The sequence below is a fragment of the Chrysochloris asiatica genome, unplaced genomic scaffold (assembly GCF_000296735.1).
Source record: "Chrysochloris asiatica unplaced genomic scaffold, ChrAsi1.0 scaffold00083, whole genome shotgun sequence".
Classification (NCBI taxonomy): domain Eukaryota; kingdom Metazoa; phylum Chordata; class Mammalia; order Afrosoricida; family Chrysochloridae; genus Chrysochloris; species Chrysochloris asiatica.
Window position 1 is genome coordinate 3,843,991 of NW_006408601.1, and position 22,630 is coordinate 3,866,620.

The 22,630-nt window shown below is 36.5% G+C and overlaps 1 protein-coding gene across 1 annotated transcript in view; it reads right to left on the reverse strand.

The window, feature by feature from the left end:
- COPB1 (coatomer protein complex, subunit beta 1) overlaps nt 1-22,630 on the reverse strand; it is a 50,895-nt gene that overhangs the window by 11,913 nt on the left and 16,352 nt on the right. The window contains exons 7-17 of the mRNA XM_006865779.1: nt 18,913-19,032; nt 17,491-17,598; nt 17,254-17,400; nt 16,651-16,796; nt 14,219-14,315; nt 12,470-12,630; nt 10,773-10,893; nt 7,118-7,345; nt 6,777-6,956; nt 3,336-3,480; nt 2,440-2,559 (exon numbers count right to left, since the gene is read on the reverse strand). Coding sequence (XP_006865841.1) covers nt 2,440-2,559; nt 3,336-3,480; nt 6,777-6,956; nt 7,118-7,345; nt 10,773-10,893; nt 12,470-12,630; nt 14,219-14,315; nt 16,651-16,796; nt 17,254-17,400; nt 17,491-17,598; nt 18,913-19,032 — 1,573 coding nt within the window. The remainder of the gene's footprint in view (nt 1-2,439; nt 2,560-3,335; nt 3,481-6,776; nt 6,957-7,117; nt 7,346-10,772; nt 10,894-12,469; nt 12,631-14,218; nt 14,316-16,650; nt 16,797-17,253; nt 17,401-17,490; nt 17,599-18,912; nt 19,033-22,630) is intronic.

A 22,630-nucleotide genomic window follows, 5' to 3' on the forward strand; every position in this document is an offset into this window, starting at 1 on the left:
AGCAAGTTATATGAATTGTTGAATGTGAAACTGATGATGTGCCCTGTAAACTTTCACTCAATCCACAATAAAAACCTTAAATAAAAAACAAATAAGCTCCTTAATTTTCAGCCTTACACTGAAAAAATCAATCTCTCTCTGAATCCACTCTCACCACCTTCCTTTTCATGTTAAAGTGCCGTCACTTCTTTAATGGTAAGAATTTCTGCCACCTGTGATTCCTGCTTTGACCAAGGACTTCACTCCATCTATCTTCACTCCATCTATCTCTTTCACTCTTTAAATCTCATCTTCCCATTCTCTACTTCCTTTTATAGTCTATAAGCTTACTCAAGGCTGTCTCATCTTAAAAAAAAAATTAACAAGGGTGCCTCAAAAAGTTCATGGAAAAAAAAATCCCATTATCTTTTCATTCTATTTTTCCAACTTTTTGAAGTCCCTTCATAAATTCTTCATCCTTGCCTTCTCTTATGGCTGCTGCCCTTTCATTCCTATCAAGATTACTATCCTTAATTCCTCGTCTCCCAATTAGTCATCAACTGATCACCATTGCCCAAGACATGCCACAAGAACTATTTTAAGATCACCAATTGTTAAATCCAAAGGATTCCTCTTTCACACACCATTTTACTTGACCTTTGCAGCTTCTTAGATTTATTCCTTAGATTACTTTGTAGGTTCTCCTCCTCTGACCAAGATGTAAATACTGCTGTTCGCTTACATTTTGTATTCTATTCATCCCTTCTTCCCTTTCTATGATATAACTGCATACTGAAGATTTAAGGAACTATTTATCTCTAGTTTAGACCTCCTGCTCAAGTTCAATGCTCTTATCAAACTGTCCTTGGATACCTCTATACACTTTGATATTCAACCTGCCCAAGATTTAATTTATTATTCTGTCTCAAATTTGTTCTTCTCTCCTCTTATTTCTGGTGACTGATATAAAATTAACCTTATTAACTAACCCCAGAAATCCTTGGGTTAATCTAGACACCTCCTTTTTAATCAGTAACAAAGTTCTATCTTCTTAATATCTATTATATTCAGCACATCTCTCCACTTTAACCACTCCTGCATTGGTTCAAGCCATCTGTCACCTCGCATCTGGGCTACTCTAAGTCTCCTACTAAGTCTTCCCACCTCTTCCAATCCATTTTCTATAGTGCTGCCACAAAAAACACTTCAATTGTGGCTCTCACTAATTTCTCAATGGCTCACCCAGGACAGCTATTTTTTCCCCTATCAATCTCCAGTACAGTGTAAACTTCAGATATATCACACTAATTTGTTTTTATTCCAGCTGCACCCTTATCCATCTGGAGAACACTTAATGATCTTTCACAACTCCACTCAAGTACTAACTCCTCCATGATGGAAGAGCTTTCCTTTCTAAAGCTCCCATACTGTTCCACACACACTGACTAAAAGTCTTCAGGGACTAACACTTTACCTAAAACAGGCTTTTTTCATAGCTGGTGTAAATGTCTAGTGACATAGAATCAATTCCAATTCATAGCAACCCTATGTAAAAGAGAATAAAATGCTGCCCAATTCAACGTCATCCTCAGAATCACTGCTAGTTAAGTCCATCGTTGTAGCCACTGTGCCAATCAAATCATCTTGTTGAGGGTCTTCCTCTTTTTCAATGACCCTTGACTTTATGAAGCATGTGGTCCTTTCTTCAGGGACTAATCACTTCTGAAAACATGTTCAAAGTAAGTAAGACAAAGTCTCACCATTCTCAATTCTAAAGAGCATTCCTATAATTCTTCCAAGACAGACTTGTTTGTTCTTATGACAATTCATGGTATACTCAATGTTCTTCACCCACGTCAAAAGGCATCAGTTCTTTTTTGTTTTTCCTTATTTACTGTTTAGCTTTCACATGCACATGAGGACTGAAAATATAATATATTGCACATATCTGTGTTCTCTTCCTTAACTAAAACCTACACAAGAACAAAGATTTTGTTCTTCTCACCATGGTAGCTCCTTCCCTAACCAAAGTAGTAGCTAAAAAAAGGTCTTACTGACTGTATGCCTCTATACAAGCTAATCACTTTTATCTTGAATACCCTGTACATCTAGGAACAAATGCCTAGACAAAGTTTTAGATTTCTTTCAAATATTTTCCTTGGATGATAATATATCCTTCTCTTTATAAATTTTTCCATACGGTTATAAACTAGGCCTCCTCACATTTTATTGTAATGACCAATTTTATTAAATCTATCTCTTTCTCTGACCAGACAGTTTCTTGAGAATAGTGACCCTACTTGGTTCATTTTGTACATCGAGTAGCTAGTACAATGACTGATAACAAAGAGTGCTCTATAAATGATGAACGAATGAATGAACTCCCTGTCCTCAAGCAATGCCACTGCAGAAAGCCTTTAATGAAATTATTCAAACATCAGATACAATAAAATTTCTTACCTATATTGCCAAAAATTATTCCATTTTCTGTTGATGCTACTTTAACATTAGCTTTAATATTTGCAAAATCATGAGGAGCAAGAGTTAAAGGAGATGGTTTTTCCACAAGTTTCAGATCCCCTAAAAGAATTCATTTTGACATGGTTAAAAAAAAAAAATACACATATTAACTACTCAAATCATAAATCCTTAAAATGTATGGCTCTTCAAAAAGTAGCTCTTAAAATAGATACGCATTACTAAGAAGAAAAAACCATCCGTACAAAGATTGACAAATTCTTAGAGACATCGTTCTTTACATAGGAAAGAAGAAAATATCTATTTTCCCTTACCATCTTGAAACCCTTGACTCTGGCTTAAGTCATATGGAATTGACAGGGGCACTGCACACTGTTCCTATACACAATTTGCATTTTTAAACTTCAAGACTCAATTTAGAAGTGGTCAGAGTGAGCCTGATTCATGTTTCTTTCACAAGAAAAAAAAGACATTTCACGTTGCTAAATGTGATAGTGAAACATTACTTTGGTCTTACACTGCAAATCATATATACAGTTATAGACTCAGAAAATACCAACCTCTGTTCTGTACTAAGCGAGCTACTGGCTAGATCTATAACTTAAACAATTCTTTTCCACATCTAGAAAAACTGACATTTGCTATATTGAGCTCATTGAATAACCCATCGAAATGAACCCAGAACACAATTATGACAAAATTTTTAAAAAACAACTTGGAGTTAAAGAGGGCTATTAAATGTAAAAGTATACCTTAATTCACAACCTTACAAAGAACTGAAGATAATTCTTACACTGAAATCTGTGTACTTCCCTAAATAATGTGTAATAAAGAGCTACTATGTAACAGTGTCTTTACTTTATGGTAAAAGTCCTTACCAAGAGTAGCTAACTCTAATGTGCAGTTCTGTAAAGTATCACTGGTTTGGTTTACAACAAGTACGTCCAAGACAATATCATACTGGTTGACATGAACATAAGCTTCTGCATATACAGGATCTGAGAAGCCTGTCAGCTGGGTGACCTGTCAAATAAAATAAAGATCTAATCAAATGACTGAGACATTTAGCCACAGAGTTAACTATGACTGGTAATAACAAAGGTGCTTAGATTAGATAAGCAAGTTTGAAACACATAAAATTGTTTTGTAATGCAGAAATGGAAACTGAAAGTGCAATATTAAACAAATTCTAGAGTTAAAAAAAGTTCAACCAGTACAGAATTTAAATTTCTAATTTTAAAAACTGATAGCGTGGTGGCTCTGTACAGTAAGCACTGGACTGTGAACCACAAGGCCAGTAGTTTGAGCCTACCAGCTGTTTCGAGAGAGAAAGATAAGGCTTTCTGATCCTGCAGATATACAGCCTCTGAAACCCTATAATACAGGGTCCCTACAATAACACTAACTCCATGGCACTTACAATTGGTTTTAAGCTCTGTAACTCAGCAGATAGATACAGATGCTATTTGTGTTTACTTTAAGCTTAATAGCAGAAAGGTGTTAAGTATGCTTAGTAAATATACTAAACACCCCAACTTAGCAACTGACTAGATTTGGATACATTTTCAGGTAAGATCCTCCCATATGTAAACTACTGTTCTCCAAACCCCAGGAATCCAATAAATTTAGATCTTGTGGTATCATGTTATCCCAGTTCAAAAACCGTAATTTAACAAGAAATGCTTGTAATGCTAGAGATAAAATTTTAAAAAGTTAAAATAAATAACTAAAACACCCAAAGCCCTTTGCAAATGTAATGCTGCCGGTATCAGTGCCATATAAGGAGAGAAAGTGTTTTTCAGCAGTTCCAATCCTGTTACTAACCTTGTCCTGAAAAATAAAATCAATTTGGGAGCGTTCACTCATCTAACATGTTGTTAAGTAAAGATGAAATTAGATAATTTCTTTGTTTTTGGTGGTAAACACACACACACACAAATGGTAAGTCCAAAAGTATTACTACTAAGGTTCCAGTTCATACATGCATGGGTTTATTCCAAACAAAATGTGTTTAAATAGGTCTCTGAGGTCAGTGGATGACTGCAGACAAAACCTCTCAACAATACACTCAGTCTCATCAGGGTGCTTCAAGATAAAGGTCCAATCAAAACAGCTGATTCTTGGGAGATCTGCTGAGCCAACGAAATTCAAAGCAGAAAGGTCAGCTAATAAGGTTATGGTAACTACTTTGAGGGGCTCTAAAGGGGTAATCTTGATAGATTCTCTTGAAGGGCACAGGAAGATTATGAGGGCTTATTATAAAGAAGTCTGAATCAAACGAAAACAGCAATAGGAGACAAGTCAAGGAACTTATACACCAAGGAATTGTTTTCCATCATTACCAAAGCACCTGCTCATTCTTTAAGGGTAACAAGGGCTTACCCCATCCATTCTACAGTCCTGATCTTAACCCTTCAGACTTCTCTGTTTTCCTCAATCTCAGTTTGAGACTCTCAGGGATGCCAAACTGCTGTTCTGACAAGGTGTAAATGTAGAGCACAGAATTCTTTGGGGTAGGCTTAGAGAGATGGAAACACTGCCTTTGGAAGTGTTTGGAGGATAATTGGGAGGATATGCCAAGAAATAATAGCTTCACATTTTGGTATTTTTAACGAAGGTGCCTATGATTTTGTAGCAAAATTTTATTACTTACCCTGTGTTTATGGACTCCTTCGAAGCACAAGGTTAGCCATTCAAATCCACCAGCTGTTCCTCAGAAACCCTACACAGGGTCACTCTGAGCAGAACTGACTCGACAGCATTTAACAACTCATATATATATAAAATTACAAAACATCTGTCAAATCAACATTCATGTTGTGCAGCTAGGACCACTATTCATTTCTAAATTTTTCCATCACCCTTGCCAGAAGCTTAATGACCTCTAGCTTGATTCTTTCCTTTCCCCTTTGCTCCCTTCTCTTGGAAACCACTGACAAACTGGTTTCTATAGATTTGCCTTTTAAATGACTGACTTTTTTCACTAACATAATCCTTTTAAGGTTCTATATTGTAGGATGTATCAGGACTTCATTTCTCTTTATGGCAGAGGAACACTGCACTGTATTGTAAACATTGTTTATTCACTCTTCTCTTGATGTACATTTAGGTAATTTCCGCCTTTTGACTAATGTTGAGTACTGCATTGAACACTGGTGGTCATTTCCACCTTTTGGCTAATGTAAGTAATGCTGCAAAGAACACTAGCATAAGTATATCTGTTAGTGTCCCTGCCTTCAACTATTTTGAATATATATTTAAGAGCGGAATTGCTGGGTCAAGGAAGTCTAATGTTTAACTCTCTGAGGAACCTCCAAACTGTTTTCCACAGTGGTTATACCATTGTATAGCCCCACCATCAATGGATGATGGTTCCGATCCAATTTTTACACATCCTCATCAACACCTGTTACTTTGCTTTGTTATGTTTTTTTTGGTAGATCACTAATATTTTTACAGATTTTGTTCTTTTGTGTACAGTTAAGTATATAGGTAATAAAATATTTGCCATTTCAACAATTTTTAAATTTATATTTTTAAAGAGTAGAATCATTTTCCTAATAGAACTCTTATATGGAATTCAATTTTATTCGTACAACATAAATATATAACTGCTGTTTAAAGCAGAAGCTGACGTTGGGGTGTAGGAAAAGAAGTCACAGCTAGTTCTACTTCCCTTTAAAAACTTTAGTTAATCTCTAAAAATCCCCCAGCTATATTTATTAGTCTAGTCTGTAATTCAAACAGGAGCCCTACTGATACATATGAAAAGCACTCAGTTGTGAACTCAAAGGCTGGCAATTAGAATCCACCGAGCTGCTGCTCTAAGACTTGATTAAAGACATCTGTAAAGATAACCTAGAAAACGTTACGGAAGAGTTCCTCTTTATCATATGGGGTCCCTATGAGTTGAAATAGAATGGACAACACCTAACAACATGATTCCACATACAACTGGAGCAAATTATAGAATCATCTAACAGATGATGACTCTATAATACTATCAGAAAGTACTTTATCGACTTGAGTTTCAATGAACTTATCAAGGACTTGCAAAAAAACCCCTAACACTGTATAAACTAGTTAGCTTTTTAAAAACAGCAGCAAATTAGCAACTTCCAGATTACTACTTTCCTTGTTGTTACTGTTGTATGTTGTCACGTCACTTCTGACTCACAGCAACTCTATTGAGTTTCCGAGGAACAGCTGTGGGTGTGACCCTGTGGCTAGCAGTCCAGTGCTTATCCTACAGCACCACACCAGGACTTTCCTCAAGTAACAATTGAAATAATCCACCAGTGTCTTTGGCGTTTCATTACCTTGTTCAGTTTAGATGCTAGGGGGTCTGCTGCCTCTTTCCTCTGTGTGTTACCCATGGCTGCCAGCAAACTCAGCTGAAACTGGTCTTCCTTGCAGTTCATTTCATTCTTAGCAGTTAGTTGCATGAAAGAAATGGGGTCATCGGGCTGTATTGTCACATTTCTCTTTTCAGATTCCTTCTGTGTTGAGAAAACAATACATATAATCTCTCTTCAATATGGAAAGAAAGTCAGCTGTTTGTAGGCTGTTAACAGGGATAGCCCTCATCTATGCGGACTAAAAAATCAACAAAATAAAGACACAAAAGCACTTTTATGATCTTATCATGTATACAGCTTACCTTCTGGGATAATTTCTCTTCTTCAAGCTTAGCAGATAACATGTGAGAAAGGGACTGTCTGCATTCTTTATTAAAAATGTCATTCATTAAAGGTGAACATTCAGACAGGACCTTGAGGCACAGGGAAATTCGATCTACATCGTCATCTGTAATTGGCTTCTTAGGAAGAGAAGACTTGCCCAAATGAAGGATAGTAGCCATGAGTAACATGGCCTCAGCAACAAAAGACTAGAAAAGTAGAGAAATGGGTTATTTACTGCATCATGACTCTCTAATTGTAATAGCACTTACAATCCAAGAAGTAGGTTGAAATTTTCACCTTAGATTTTAAACCCTTTATATTTTTTTTCCCATAATGTCTTCTTGCCCTTTCTTCTTCCTTTTTCTTCTAACTGCCACTCTCTAAATCCTTGTTAACTCTTGCATGGAATACAGCAATGGTCTTTTGACTATTTTATTTCATTCTTTCACTTTAACCCCTCATATGCTGACCTTAGCATAGTGATTATGAATTGGGCTGCTAATCTCACAGTCAGCAGTTTGAAACTACTAGCTGTTCCGTGGGAGAAAGATGTGGCTTTCTGCTTCCATAAAGATTTAAAGCCTTGGAAACCCTGTACAGGGTCGCTATGAGTTGGAACAGACACCATGGCACATAACAACGACAACAATGCTGACCTTTTAAATCCCAACTACGAAAGAATTTAAATGACACATTTCACTGATTAACATTTTGTCACATTGGCTTTCCTATTCTACATATACGTGTACATTTATTTTGTTTGGATGAATATATGAAAATTATCCTAAGACTACGGAACATTTCCTACATCACATGGGGCCATTATCTCATCTGAAAAACAACAATTTCAAAATATAGTTGACTTCTGAACAATATGGGGGCGGGGATGGTTAGAAACAGCGACCTCCCAAGCAGATGAAAATCCTTGCATAATTTACAACAGACATTTGAACAACACAGGTTTGACCTGTGAGAGTCCACTTAGATACAGACTTTTGCTTCCTGTTGCTACTGCAGTGAACTCAAGTACTGCAAGGAGCTGCATAAAATGCCATGTGACGCTAATCACATCCTGGAGACTCTGATTAATGAGACAAGGCCCAGTATTTTAGGTGGATACTCACAACACTTGTGCTCACCACAGTAGCAACAGGAAAAAAAAAATCCACATAGAGTTCAAACGCATGTTATTCAAGAAACAACTGCGTATTTATTAAATACTCTGAATTCAAACAACTCTGTTTTTTTTTTTTTTTTCATGGTGCTGACTTTCTTAAAAGCACCCATCCCAGTTGTTTTATACAATGTCCCACATTTGGGGCTAGATAACCATATATGTGATATTTTCTTATTGTACTACATGTTGTTAGGTCCCAGTGAGTTGGTTCCCACTCATAGAAAACCTGTATAGGGTATCTAAGGAGCTTCTGGTGGGCTGGAACCACTGACCTTGAAGTTAGCTCATCCTACAGTGCCACACCAGGACCCTGGCATTACAGTAGGAGGCAAATAATATCAGATTATTCTGTTATTGTTGATGCTAAATTTGATCACCTAATAATGCTTCACCTTAAATCATTTCACTCCACAGAAACATTTGCAAACTTCCCACAGATCTCATATTGAAGATCATGTTACTTAGCCTGCTATTCAAGGTTTTCCACAAGCAAATTTCAACTTACTTTTTTAGTTTCACCATATACTGACACATATACCTTGACAAACTGTTTTAGGTGAGTACTGATGTACATACATCAGCAAAAAAACCAGTGAAAGGGGAGATATAAAAATCTCCTGAGCTTTGATACTGTCTCTAGAAGAAGAGGAGAGAGGAGGGGATGAACAAAATATCTGAAAAAGACAATGGTCAAAAATTTATGAAATCTGATGGATACTGTAAGCCTATGGAGTCCTAGTATGGTGCTGCAGGATAAGCACTGGATTGCTAACCACAAAGTTGGCAGTTCAAACCTACCAGCTGCTCCTCTGAAATCCTATATGGGGTTGCTATGACTGGGAACCAATTTGACGTCGCTTAACAACAACAAATAAACCCACAGGTCCAAGATGCTCAATGAATCACAAGCAAAAGAAAACTATACCAAGCCACAGCATAATAAAATAACTGGAACTCAGTGATACAAAGAAAATAAAGGAAAAAACCCCAACAACACAGCCAATGAAAAACGACAGTCCATTAAAAGGCGTAAGAATAACAGAGTTCTTATCAGAAAGCCAGAAGACAATGGGTTATAACTTCATAGTACTGAAAGAAAAAAACCTCACAATTAGAATTCTATATCTACAAAATAATTTTCAAAACTGAAGAATAAATAAATACTTTTTCAGACATACATAGAATTGCCAACAAACCCGCACTACAAGCAAAATCAATGCAAGTTCTTCCATGCAATACCAGACAAGAACTCAGATCAATATACAGAAATAGAGTGCTAGAAATGGCATAAATGAAGGAGAGCTGATAAGCAAACTTCCTTCTCCTTTGGACCACATGTAACAAAAGTTTATGCACAAGATATGTACAAAAAAAAAAGGCGGGGGGGTACCTTTTAAACAGTTATTAGCAAATGCTCTTTCAACTTTCAGATGTAAAGCAGCTATTTTATGAGGAAACCAAATTAAACACTGAGACACAAATATTTTTGAAGATGTTACTCTTTTTATGCTGGAAGCAATAGAAAATACTTGGAAATTCCTAAATTTTCATACTTCTACCACAATGTTAACAGATTTGTATATAAATGCTCTACTCATGAGTGATTTTTTTTCCTTATAAATTTATGTATCACTCCTTGTTTATTAAAAAGAAATGAACAAAAATAAATTTAAAATATTAACACCTCTATCATGGAAAGATTTATTTTTTCAATGAAGGTGAAATAATCTTTTCAGGCAAATGAAATCTGAATGAATTTATCACCAACAGACCTATATTTAAAAAGTATGATCAGGTTTTTTAGATAGAAAAAACTATGAAACAGAAATCTGAATTTACACATAGGAATAAAGAACATTGTAAGGGTAAATATGTGGGTATGAAACTTGTTTCTCATTAAAAAAATGTATTGTTAAAATCTAATTGGTTACTTAGAGCAAAATAAAAAACAATTTATCATGGCATTTATCACCATGACACACAGAAGTTACGTTGTAGGATAACAATAGAACACAGGATGAGGATGGCGGTAGGGGAACAGAAATCTACTGTAAATGACTGTACTGTTAGAATAATCAGAAGTCATGAGGGAAGTATCAACCATAGAAAGGAATACATTAAGAAATACTTCTGGGATAAAACAAATGACTGGATGAAGATCCTGAAGAGGTGTTTCCTTCACCAGACTTTGGCTAATTTGAAGTGACTTCAAAACCCTTATACCTCCTCCATCCAACAAATCAAAATATATTAATATTATATTACTTTACCAACTTCACAGTAGTAAAACTGTACCCATTTCACCTATTAAATCAGTAAGATCTTCCAATAAGAACTCCAGCATTTATTTTTGAGTCCCATGTTGTTAATGCCAGCAAGTCACTTCTGACTCACAGCGACCCTGTGTAGGCATTCACTATTCTTTTATTGGGTGAATGTAGAATAAGTAAACTTACATTTTGCTTCTTCTTTTCCTGAACCAAAGCTACATATCGCAAGGCAACCTTGGTCAGAGTTGTGGCAAGGGAGGCAGCAACAAAGAAATCTCCATCCAAAAGGAATCCTCTCAGGGGAGGTCTGCAAACCAATCAAAGAAAATGAAACCTACCAGCTTCTTAAGCAGCATACAGTTTTTGTATAAATGATTCAAATAAGTCTATCCAACACTCTACTTTCCATCCTTCAGTGAAGGAGCTCAATTAACCCCTTTAAACTCTCAGAAGGAAAAATACATGGCTTTAAAATTTATCATCAAATAATGCAAACGCCAACTAAGTAAGAGAAAATGGTTATGAGTATACAAGGGCTTCAAACAGTTCGTGGTAAAATTTCATCATCTAATTCCATGAACTTTCTAAAGCCCCCTTGTATGTACTGGAGCCAATGAGCTACATTCAAATCTCAACTTGTGTATTTATTCTATCAACTTGGTTAAGTTACAAACTTCTATAAGCCTTAAATTCCTCTTCAGTAAAATGGGGACAATAGAAGACTCTCTCACAAAGGGTTATTTTCAAGAGTATATGAATTAGAAAAACTACTTAGCACATGGCATGTTGTTGTTGTTAGGTGTCATCAAGTCGGTACTGACTCATAGCGACCTTATGCAAAGAAGAAGGAAACACTGCCTGATCCTGGGCCAACCTCACTACCTTTGCCACGCTTGAGTCCATTGATACGGTCACTTGGCCAACACATCTCGTTCGGGGTCTTCCTCTTTTCCTCTGACCCTCCACCTTACCACACATGACATCCTTCTCCAGCAACTGGTCCCTCCTGACAATATGTCCAAAGCATGACTGGCCTCCAAGGAGCACTCTGGTTTCACTTCTTCCAAAACGCATCTATTGGTTCTTTTGGCAGCCCATGGCACTTTCAAAATTCTCCTCCAACACCATAACTCAAAATCATCAATTCTTCTACGGTCTTCCTTATTCACTGTCCTGATTTCGCATGAATATGAGGTTATTGAAAATACCATGGCTTGGGCCAGGCGCCCCTTAGTCCTCAAGGTGACATCTTTGCTCTTCAACACTTTAAAAAGGTCTTGTGCAGATTTGCCTAATGCAATACGTTGTTTGATTTCTTGACTGCTGCTTCCGTGAGTGTTGACAGTTGATCCAAGAAGAATGAAGTCCTTGACAACTTCAATCTTTTCTCCATTGATAAGAATGTTGTAATTCAATAAAATTTTAGGCATTCTTTTTTTTTTTTTTCAGATTTTCCAGAAAAATGGAGAGCACAATCAAGGGAAACTTTAAAATTTTATTCCATCAATTAGAAATGGCAAGTCATCAAATGTTGTGAATACCATGAAGTTAAAGATATTTACATTACCCAGATGCTAATGGGTAACAAAACTCAAATATTATCAAAGTTACCTCCACTTCTTGTATGTAAATTAACTTTATTTTAAGCAGAACATGGTTATTCCAATGAACCAGCTATGGAGGCAGAGGACTATTACTATCAGTATAATTCCTGGGGAAAGAACTAAAATATCCTTCTTTCAAGTACCATGTTGGTCACAGAAGCAAGTACTGAAGAATCATTAATCATTTAACCATCTACACACAAACATTTAACCATTGTACACATTGAAGAGTAATCAGCAGTGAGGTGCAGCAGGCAGGGCACAGGTGCTCTAACTTACCTGTCTTCCTCTTTCTTGGTGGGTCTAGAACTGCTAAGGGCACTCTGTGTTGCATATGTGCCCATTTCAGTTACCAATTTCTGAACTGGCCCCACAGTTATTTCTTCTTCGGGTTTTAATTCACCTGCTTCTTTCTTTATTTCTGACTCTACAATTGGGATCTAAAAGTCAATTGGAAATATTATTTTAGTATTAGTATCAAAAGTAAGCAGAATCATTTAAATAATTCAGTCATTTCAATAGAGTAGGCATTCCCCCAATGGGCTTTTTGGAACTTGAAATTTTGCTTCCAAGTTTATTTTCTTTGCAAGACGGTGCAGTGGAAAGAACAGAGGCTCTGGAATTACATGTTCCTAGGTTTGAATTCTTCCTTGATCACTTACTATTTGGATAGCCATAGGAAAGTTAAAGCTTGATGAGCCTCAATTTCTTAATGTGTTAAATGGAAATATTCTTTCCCCATGCTACTTACTAGGAAAATGTCTAACACCAAACAGCTACTAAATCTTATTTCTCTTCTCCATCCATCCCTGGAAATACTAAGAAAAAAAATCACATTCATTCTTCAAAACTGAAATAACTTATTTCTATGTAGTGATTTAATCAATTACCTTCAAAAAAAAAACAACAACAAACCCACACACACACACAAAGCTGTGGTGGCCGTGGGCCATAGAGATGGTTTCAACTCACAGCCACCCTGTAGAAGGCTTCCAAGGCTATAAATATTTACAAGGGTAAAGTCTCATCTTTCTCCCAAGGAGTGGCGGCTGGTAGATTTGCACTGCTGACCTTGGGGTTAGCAGCCCAGTTTGTGAACCACTGTGCTACCAGGACTCAAAAACTGCTTCTGGTTGTTATTGTTAACCGCCATTGAGTTGGTTCTGACTCATAGCGACCCTGTATAGGGTTTCCACTATGTATTTATTTCCCAATACCAGTCTATCATTTAATTCAAGAGTTCTAAGAGTCTTCTATCATTACTTAGTCCAATTTTACAGATTTAAAAAATTGTTATCCCATCAGGTTATCCCATCAGGGTAGGCAATTTCAGAGTTTTAATGCAATCAACACATTCTTGTATTTTTTTTTTTTTTTGCAACACCCTCAAGTAACTTTCCTGTTCCTGTGTACATTATATATGCATGTGCCCAATGCTTGCATAAGCACACGATTTGCTACATATATATGGTATATCCAAGATCTGAAGCTAATTACAAAAGCAAGATTAGAACCAATTCTCCCAACAAGCAATCTGTTTTTTTTCTATTGTACCAGTTTTAGTACATAAAGTTAGTCTTGTTCTTACTATCATTACATTTTCCTTTCAAAACACATAGACTGAGTTTTGTGAGTCTCTCCTTTTTTAAACACAGTATCCTTTGCTCAAATAGAATCTTATCCTGAAGAGGTGTCACAGTACAACAGAGGATAGCAGACTGCCCTCTAACTGCTCACATCTCCTAGGGCTTAATTATACTGGTCGTTCAGTGGTGGTGTGCCACTGAGTCCATTCCAATTCACAGCAACCCTGTCTGAGGTTTCCAAGGCAGTAAATCTTTACAGGGGCAGAAAGCCCATCTTTCTCCTAAATTCAAACTGTTGACCTTATGAATAGAGGCCAGCTTGTAGTCTACTATGCTTTAATGTATTACGATGCATTTTTTATTGTTCCTTAGTCCAAAGCACTACTACATAAAACAAAAGCAAGTCATCCCATAAAGTAAGATTTACTAAAGTATAGCATACCTCCCCAAGGGACCTGCGGACCTCTGTCATCACACTCTGAATGTCTTCCTTGGTACTACAGTATTCTCCCAGAATCCACAATGCTCCTCGGTAAATCCTATGAGAAGAATACAAGTCCTGAAAGACTGACTTTGCCAACAAACACCGATGCAGAAAGAGCTTTATGAATCCAAGCTCATAAAGAAACTAAAATTCTGCATTATAAAGTACCACAGATGAAAATATGCAAAAGCACATAGCAAATACACCACTAATTTCTCTGATTCTCCCTAGAAATCACAAAGATGAAAAGGAAAATAACTGCTCTCACTCATAATTATTAGGGACATTCTAAAATTTGGCAAACCCAATACTAAATATAAAACACTAAAATGTTTCCCATAAAGGGGTTATCTTCCATTTAAGGCAGATTTAACGCAAAACATAATTTTGGTTTTATTTGTAATAAATAACTCAAGAGAAAACACAAAGTACTGAACAGTCAGTCAATGGACAAGAAAAGGAGTACAAAAGATCAGTAAAAAACCAAAACCACCAAAAGTAATAAAGTAACAAATTTCTAGTTTAAAATGTTAAACTGAATAAAATGTTCAGTCACCTTTTAGAAAAGATCTTCATTAAATTTATTCAGAAAAAAAGTTAACTATAGAAACTGCTAAATGACCATCAAAACAAAACCATAAAAAAACCATTGCCATTGAGTCCATTCTGACTCTCTAGGGCCCTACAGGACAGAACAGAACTGCTCCACAGGGCTCTGAAGCTGTAAATCTGGACGGAAGCAGACTGCCGCATCTTTCTTCTGCAGACGAGCTGATGGGTTCAAATCACTGACCTTTCAATTAGCCCAATGCTTAGCCCAAGGTATCACCAGGGCTCCTTAAACCCTTAATAGGATTTTTTTTTTTTTACTCACAAAAGAAGCAATCTTCATGACTTATAAATATGATTTATGTAAAATACCTTTTTTTCTTTTAAGTTTTTCTTATGAATTGAGTGATAGTTTACATGGGAGAACATCAGTTTTACGTTCATCCTGTCGTATTTCATCTCATTGCAATGACTACAATCCCCTCCATGCATCATCATTCAATAGCATTTGCTTCCATTCATTCCCCCTTTTTTTTTTTTTCTTGGTGGGGGGGATGTACACTAAAACACTCAGGAATATACAATCACCTAAACAACCAAAGGGCACACTCTGCAAGCCTGCCCCGACTGCCAGCACATAGCCCCTTGCATGAGTCTAGAGTCCTCAGCTGCTCCATGTCTCCAAGTCATCATCTCTATCTCTATCCCCTGCACTGCTGCTTCTCTGGATAGGGTCCCATATTCCGCTTCTGCTCTTCTCCCTTGGTGGTCCTAAGGTTCTCTGTTCCTGGACTATAAGACTTAACTACTAACCCCTTTGTGCTACAAAACCTCTATCTTTACACTTGTGACACTCATGATTAGTAAGGATGACAATTACTCACTACTGAATCATAAGAATCCTATCCTCATCTCCTTTCACCAAAGCCATCTAGATAAGATGGAAACTATTCAGTGAAGATTCTACCCTCCCCTGAACATTCTGAAATGAAACTCCTTCTTGAAAACTTGTAAGCCAGTCACTTCATGCTTCTACAGTTCCCCAATTTTAGGTAGCCAATGTATAACTTGCCCATCCCTATCAACCCTGTGTATAGAGGGGGATGGGAATGATTCTTGCTGTGAAGATTCCTTCCCTCTTGGTTGGTATTTTAAGCTACTACATCCAAAAGTATAAGTCAGGTTCATCAAATTGTAGTGATTTACACTTGTTTTCTTTATCAGAATGAATACTTTTTCATATTGTAAAAGTATTTTTGTACTAGCCTAATCCTTTCCATCTAGACAGATGGCTTTTAAGTCTGTGATAGTCTAATCATTTATATGCCTTAAATGAGGCCAACTGTGAATGCAACATTCCCTTCACATTAGCAAAGACTAACTGAAAGGAACCAATATATCAGATTAAGCTGCATTTCCACTCCTTTTCTTTAAATGATAAAGCATATAAATGATGATGAAATCCCAAAGGTGATGTCATTAAAAATATGCTTAAGTTACTCTGCTGTTGCTGTTAAGTGCGGTCGAGTTGGTTCTAAAGAGCGGCTGCTGGGTTTGAACCACCAATCTTGCTATTAGCAGTCCAGTGCTTATTCTACAGTGCCACACCAAGACCCTTTAGTCATACTTTATGATTCACAAATTCTTTGTAAGGAAATTAGGGCAGAGAAAAGTAGCCAAATCCTCCAAAAAAGAAAAAAAAAATGCTCTGCACATATTATTATCAATCAATTGAGGGTGAGGTGATGTTTACTGAATCTCCCTCCATTATACTTTCTATCAACTGACACTTTAAAACAGATTAATAACATGCTTTATATTTCAAAGTATTGTAAACCTACTTGACAGATTTAATAGCATGAAAAACTTCAAGCATCTTTTCAACAATAAGCATTCTCAAGTTGTCAAAGCGTTGAATGGCTTCACGAACAAACTCCAAGACATCAGCAGCTGCTGCTTCATTGTTGTCACTTAGAAACTCCATTAACTAAAAAAAAATAATAATAATTTAAAAAATGGGATAGAACAATTCCACGATTTTCAGGATGACATTATTTAAGGCCAGAAGTAAACTAACAAATCTAAAAAGAATGCAATGTTTAATAATTTTCAAAAATCTAGCAATTGTGAGCTGAGAGACAGAACTATTACCAAAACAGTCACAATAGTTTTCATGTGTGTTATTTACAACGAAGTTTACTATAAAACTCACCATAATGTAGACATTTACAACTCAAAATAAATAGAATACTCCTAAACTGTAACTAAACAAACAACCACTTTAGAGAAAATTCAGAACTGAGAGGGAAACTTTGGACCATGAGATTCAGTGATTCTGGACAATTGAGATTTTCTGAAGTTTACCTACTGAATAACTTAATTTTTTTTCCCTAATGCTTTTAGGTAACTCCAAAATTAAAAGAGTCAGACCCAGAATTACATACCACAGGAATAACATTTGCAGCCATATCTGGAAATCGGACAGAACAGGAATGCAATGTCCGCACAAGGAGTTGTCTGTACTTGTCAGTATCTTCATGCTCAGACACATTATTTGTTTTAATCACTTCCTTTTTCAGGACAATAACCAGCTACAGAAGAAAATACAACTAAATGAGAATTACACACTGTTTGGCCTGACAGCTTACAAGTGCTAAGTGCTGCTAAAAGTTTCATTTTACCTCTTCAACATTCCTAGAAGACACAAGATCCAGTGCTAACTGCAGGGTTTTCTTGCGTACTTCTAAGTCTGGTGTGCTTAATACTCTTAGGATGTCCATAACCAGATCCTGACAAAAGAACAAAAAACAAAATCCAGAGGTTAACACTAGTCTCTATGGTCACAAGATGAAAAAGTTAACAGCAGAATACAGTGTTTGGTCCATCACTTTGATCTTTTGATCAACCATAAAACCCCTAGTAGGGAAATAATCAGGTATTTTGTGTTTTCTGATGTAATGCGATATAAAGGATATTACTCATTGGACTGCTAACCAAAAGGTAAGCAATTAGAACTTACCAGCTGCTCCATGGAAGAGAAGCTATCTCCTCCATAAACATTTACAGGCTCAGAAACCCCAGGTTCGCTATGATCAGAATCGACTCAATGAAATGAAAACATTTACTTTGAATCTATCAAGCTTTAGATCCAACTTACAGCTTACAGGAATACAGAGGTTCAAAGACAAAGCTAAACACCACCACAAGAAAGTAATCACACTCATCGAGAATGATGTCATTTTACAGGACATTTGGCTTGGTCTCTTCAACAAGACAGGGTCAGGAAAAAAAGATACCATTCCAAATTAAGAGACTTAAGATGCATACCAACCTGACATAACACCTGGTCGTGAACTGAACAAACAATGAACTGAACAAATCATCTAAACAAGCACTTCTTTGGGACAAAATGTGGCTGTGATACGTAGAAAATATTAGGAAATCATTAAGATTTTTGTCTGTGATAATGTTATTTTGGATCTACAGTGATACGTACTTTAAAAAATAAATGGCAGATAAATATCTTAAAGTACAGCAAAACTCTACCTTACAAGTGGTTTTACTTTTTAAAATTTTTATATTTCAGAGTTACAAAAATAGGAAGGGTGAACACATGCATGGCTTTCATTTACATTTGACCAACTGTAATATTTTACCACATCTCTATTCCTAAACAGTTCAGTCTATTTCCCTAAAATAAGAATACTTTCTTATGTAACCACAAGAGTATTTAACATTAATATCACAAATGTTAACATTTAATATTAACAATACTATCAATTGATATATAATCTATGTTCACATTTCTCCAACTCTTCTAATAACACCCTTTTTACAGCAATATGTTTGTTCTAATCCAGGATTCAATCCAGGATCAGCATTGCATTCAGTGTTCATGGAGTTTCACTTGCAAAACCATCTATTCTCATGGATTAAGGAATGGCTAAGACATCAAAAGGATATGACAATTCAAGTGTTACATCTTATTTGACCAAAGTTTAAACTGCTCAGACACGAAGCATTTAAATTATCCAAGATGACCTAGGAATTATTTCAAATGAAAACAGGTTAGTTAGGATTGATCTCTTTCAGGTAACACTTACCTGAAGTACCCGCTCATGAGCAGGATGTTCTTTTAATTCTATCAACCGATCCAGAACTATGAGCTTTACATTGTTGTCACTTTCCTTAATAATTAAATCAATGTAACACTGAGCAGCAGCCTATATATAAAACAAAAAAATACAATGTAAAAGCACATTGTTGTTGAGTGCTGTAGAACTGATTTCCACTGAAAGCAAACACATGTGACAAAGTAGAACTACCCCACAGGGTTTTCTTGGTTGTAATCTACAGAAGCAGATCTTTTTCCTGAAAAGCCATGGTGTGGGTTTGAACCACCAGTCTTAACCATTGCAAGTTCTTAACCATTGCAGCTACACAGAATCCAAAAACAGATTTAACAAAACAAGCCAAGATAACACTCACTAATCTCTGCATGAAAGTTTATCCATTTTACTCAGTGGAATCTCTCTATTCCTAAATTCTAACAAACTTTGTTGTTTTTCAAACTTTCAAAAGATTATAAGCATTAAATGTTGAAAGGATGTAAGGCAGTTGCTATAGGAGGAAATAACAAAGACCAAAAAATGCCAAATGAAAAAATTTCTTTTTTTAAACATAAAAATCCAAAAGCTAGGGTTTGAAACAAAGGACTCAAGCAGAAAAAAAGGCGGGAAAAGAATCTCAAAAAGGATAGTGTAGGGACAAAGTCTAACACACCTGCAATTACAGAACAGAAAAATTAAACAGAAAAATTAACCCAAGTCATTAAAATATTTTCGTATATATTTAAAGCACTTATAAGGCAAAAAAACGTATAGAATACAGGGTTCCTTATAAAATAGAATAGTTAAAATCTAATCAATGAACTCTGAAACTATATTGGTTAAGTGCTCTGCTGCTAACCCAAAGAGTGCCGGTGGGTTCAAACCACTGACCTTTTGGTTAGTAACCCAATATTTAATCCAATATGCTACCCAGGCTCCTTCCATAAAGACTGTTGTTATTACTGTCAAGTACCGTCACGTTCGTTCCAACCCATAGCAATCCTGTATAGGATTTCTGAAGAGTGGTTAGTGAGCTTGAATCACTGACCCTGCGGTTCAAAACAACCTTGTGGTCCAGCACATTATCCCACCACGTGATACCAGGACCCCATGTGACAGAATAAAACTACCCCATAGGACTTTCTAGGCTATAGTCTTCTCACCAACTACCCTATGTTGTTAAGTGCTGCTGAGTCAATTCCGACCCATAGAGACCCTGTATAAGGTTTCCGAGGAACAGCTGGTGAGCTTGAACCACCGACCTTGCAGTTCAAACAGCTTTACAAGTCTGGTGCATTAAGCCACAGTACCACAGTTTTATTCTGTCACATCAGAAATCAACATAATGGCACCTAAGAACAACAACAAAGTTTAAAAGCAACAAAGGTACAAACTTGACAGAACTCCCAATGGCCAAAACTGGATGATTTGATAAGTAAAGCAAAATACAACAGTATTGGCTTATAACTCATAGAACAAAATAAAATATCCATACTGGACATAAGCAAAGTTAGGAAAGAAGAAAGGAAGGAAGAAACAAGGGGAAGGGAGGAAATGAGGAAAGCACAGCTTACGTACAGAAGGGTTCCTATCAGTAAATGTAGAAGAAACGAGAGACAAAAAGTCACAATTAGAATATCACAGTGATAACTCTTATAGAGAAGATTTACCAAGGATGCTAAATTTAGTGGATTTAAATTTGAAGGGAACCAGGTTATTTGTAGTTTCACAGTATCTCTCCCACAATGTTTACTGATTAGAAATAGGAAAAAAAATAACAGCCATGGAGAAACTTGGCATACACCACCTTAACTGAATGATCACGGTTAGCATTACCAGTAATTAAAAGTAATGAGATATATCAACATCACATACTCCCTGATGATATACTGAGAGGTTTATCACTTCTCTGGCACTCTTTCCAAACTGCATTTGTTGTTGCTATTAGATGCCATCGAGTCAGTAATGACTAATGGCAACCTTATGCACTACAGAATAAAACACTTCCTGGTCCTACGCCAACCTCACAATAGTTGCTACACTTGATCCCACTGTTGCTGCTACTGTGCCAATCCACCTGGTTGGGGTCTTCCTCTTTTTCGCTGACCCTTCACTTTACCAAACATGATGGTCTTCTTTTGGGTCGGGTCCCTCCTGATAATATGTCCAAAATATGAAAGATGAAGTCTGGCCATCCTGGCTTCTAAGGGAAATTTTGACTGTACTTCTTCCAACACATGATGGTCAATGGTACTTTCAATACTCTCCATTCATCTGTCAAGTTTGCTGTACTATGGTGGCTTGCTTGTTGCTGTGATTTTGCAAGCTATGCCACTGGTATTTTAAGTATCAACAGGGTCAACAAAAGTGGACAGTTTTCAGCTGAGCTTCCAGACTAAGACAGACTAGGAAGAAGGAAACACAGACTACTTCTGGATATGTGGTCACTGAAAACCTTATGAATAGAAGTAGAACACTGTCACAGTACCAGAATACTGAATGCTGAAACATAATGAATAGCATCAGAATACTGAAGATATTGTAATATCTTACAGAATACTGTAAGCAAATAAGCACTTTTGGTTGGAAGACACTCAAACTGAGACTAAGGGAAGAGCTGCTTCCTTCCTCAAAGTAGAGCTGACCTGGATGAGACAAATGGAGTAAAGCTTTCAGGATCTTCATCTGCAGATGGGACACAACTCAAAATGAGAAGAAACAACTGTAAATATCCATTAATAACTGGAGAATGGAATATAAGAAGGATGAATCTAGGAAAATTGGAAATTATCAAAATGAAATGGAACTCATAAACACAGATATCCTAGTCATTAGTGAACTGAAATGGACACAATAAATCTGACAATCACATGATTTACTATGCCAGGAGAGACAAATTGAAGAGGAATGGCATTGAATTCATCATCAAAAAGACCATCTCAAGTTCTATGTTGAAGTACAACGCAGTGTGTGATAGGATAATATCCATATGCCTACAAGGACCACCTACAACACTGGAGGCACTCACTCATCTATGCCAAGATATTTGGAAGGCAACTACCTGGCCAACTGACTGGAAGAGATCCATATTTGTGCCCATTCCAAAGAGAAGTGACCCAACAGAATGTGGAAATCATCAAGACAATATCATTAATATTCCATGTAAGCAAAATTTTGCTAAAGAATTAAAAAATAGATGCAACCACACAGTGAAAGAGAACTTCCAGAGGTTAAAGCTGAATTCAGAAGAGGACATAGAACAAGAGATACCACTGCTGATGTCAGATGGATCTTGGCTGAGAGCAGAGAATACCAGAAAGATGTTTACCTATACTTTATTGAAAGCAAAGGCTATCAATTGTGTGGATCATGACAAGCTATGAAAAGCATTGCAGAGAATGAGTATTTCAGAACAATTAACTGTGTTCATGAGGAACCTGTACAGAGACCAACTGGCAGTTGTTCAAACAGAATAAAGGAATACTGAATGGTTTAAAATTAGGAGAGGTGTGTGACAGGGTTGTATTTTTCCATCATACTTATTCAACCTGTATGCTGAGCAAATAATCCAAGAAACTGGATTATATGAAGAAAACATGACATCAGTATTGGAGGAAGACTCATTAACAACCTGTGATATGCAGATGATACAACCATGCTTGCTGAAAGTGATGATGGCTTAGAATACTTATTGATGAAGATCAAAGACCAC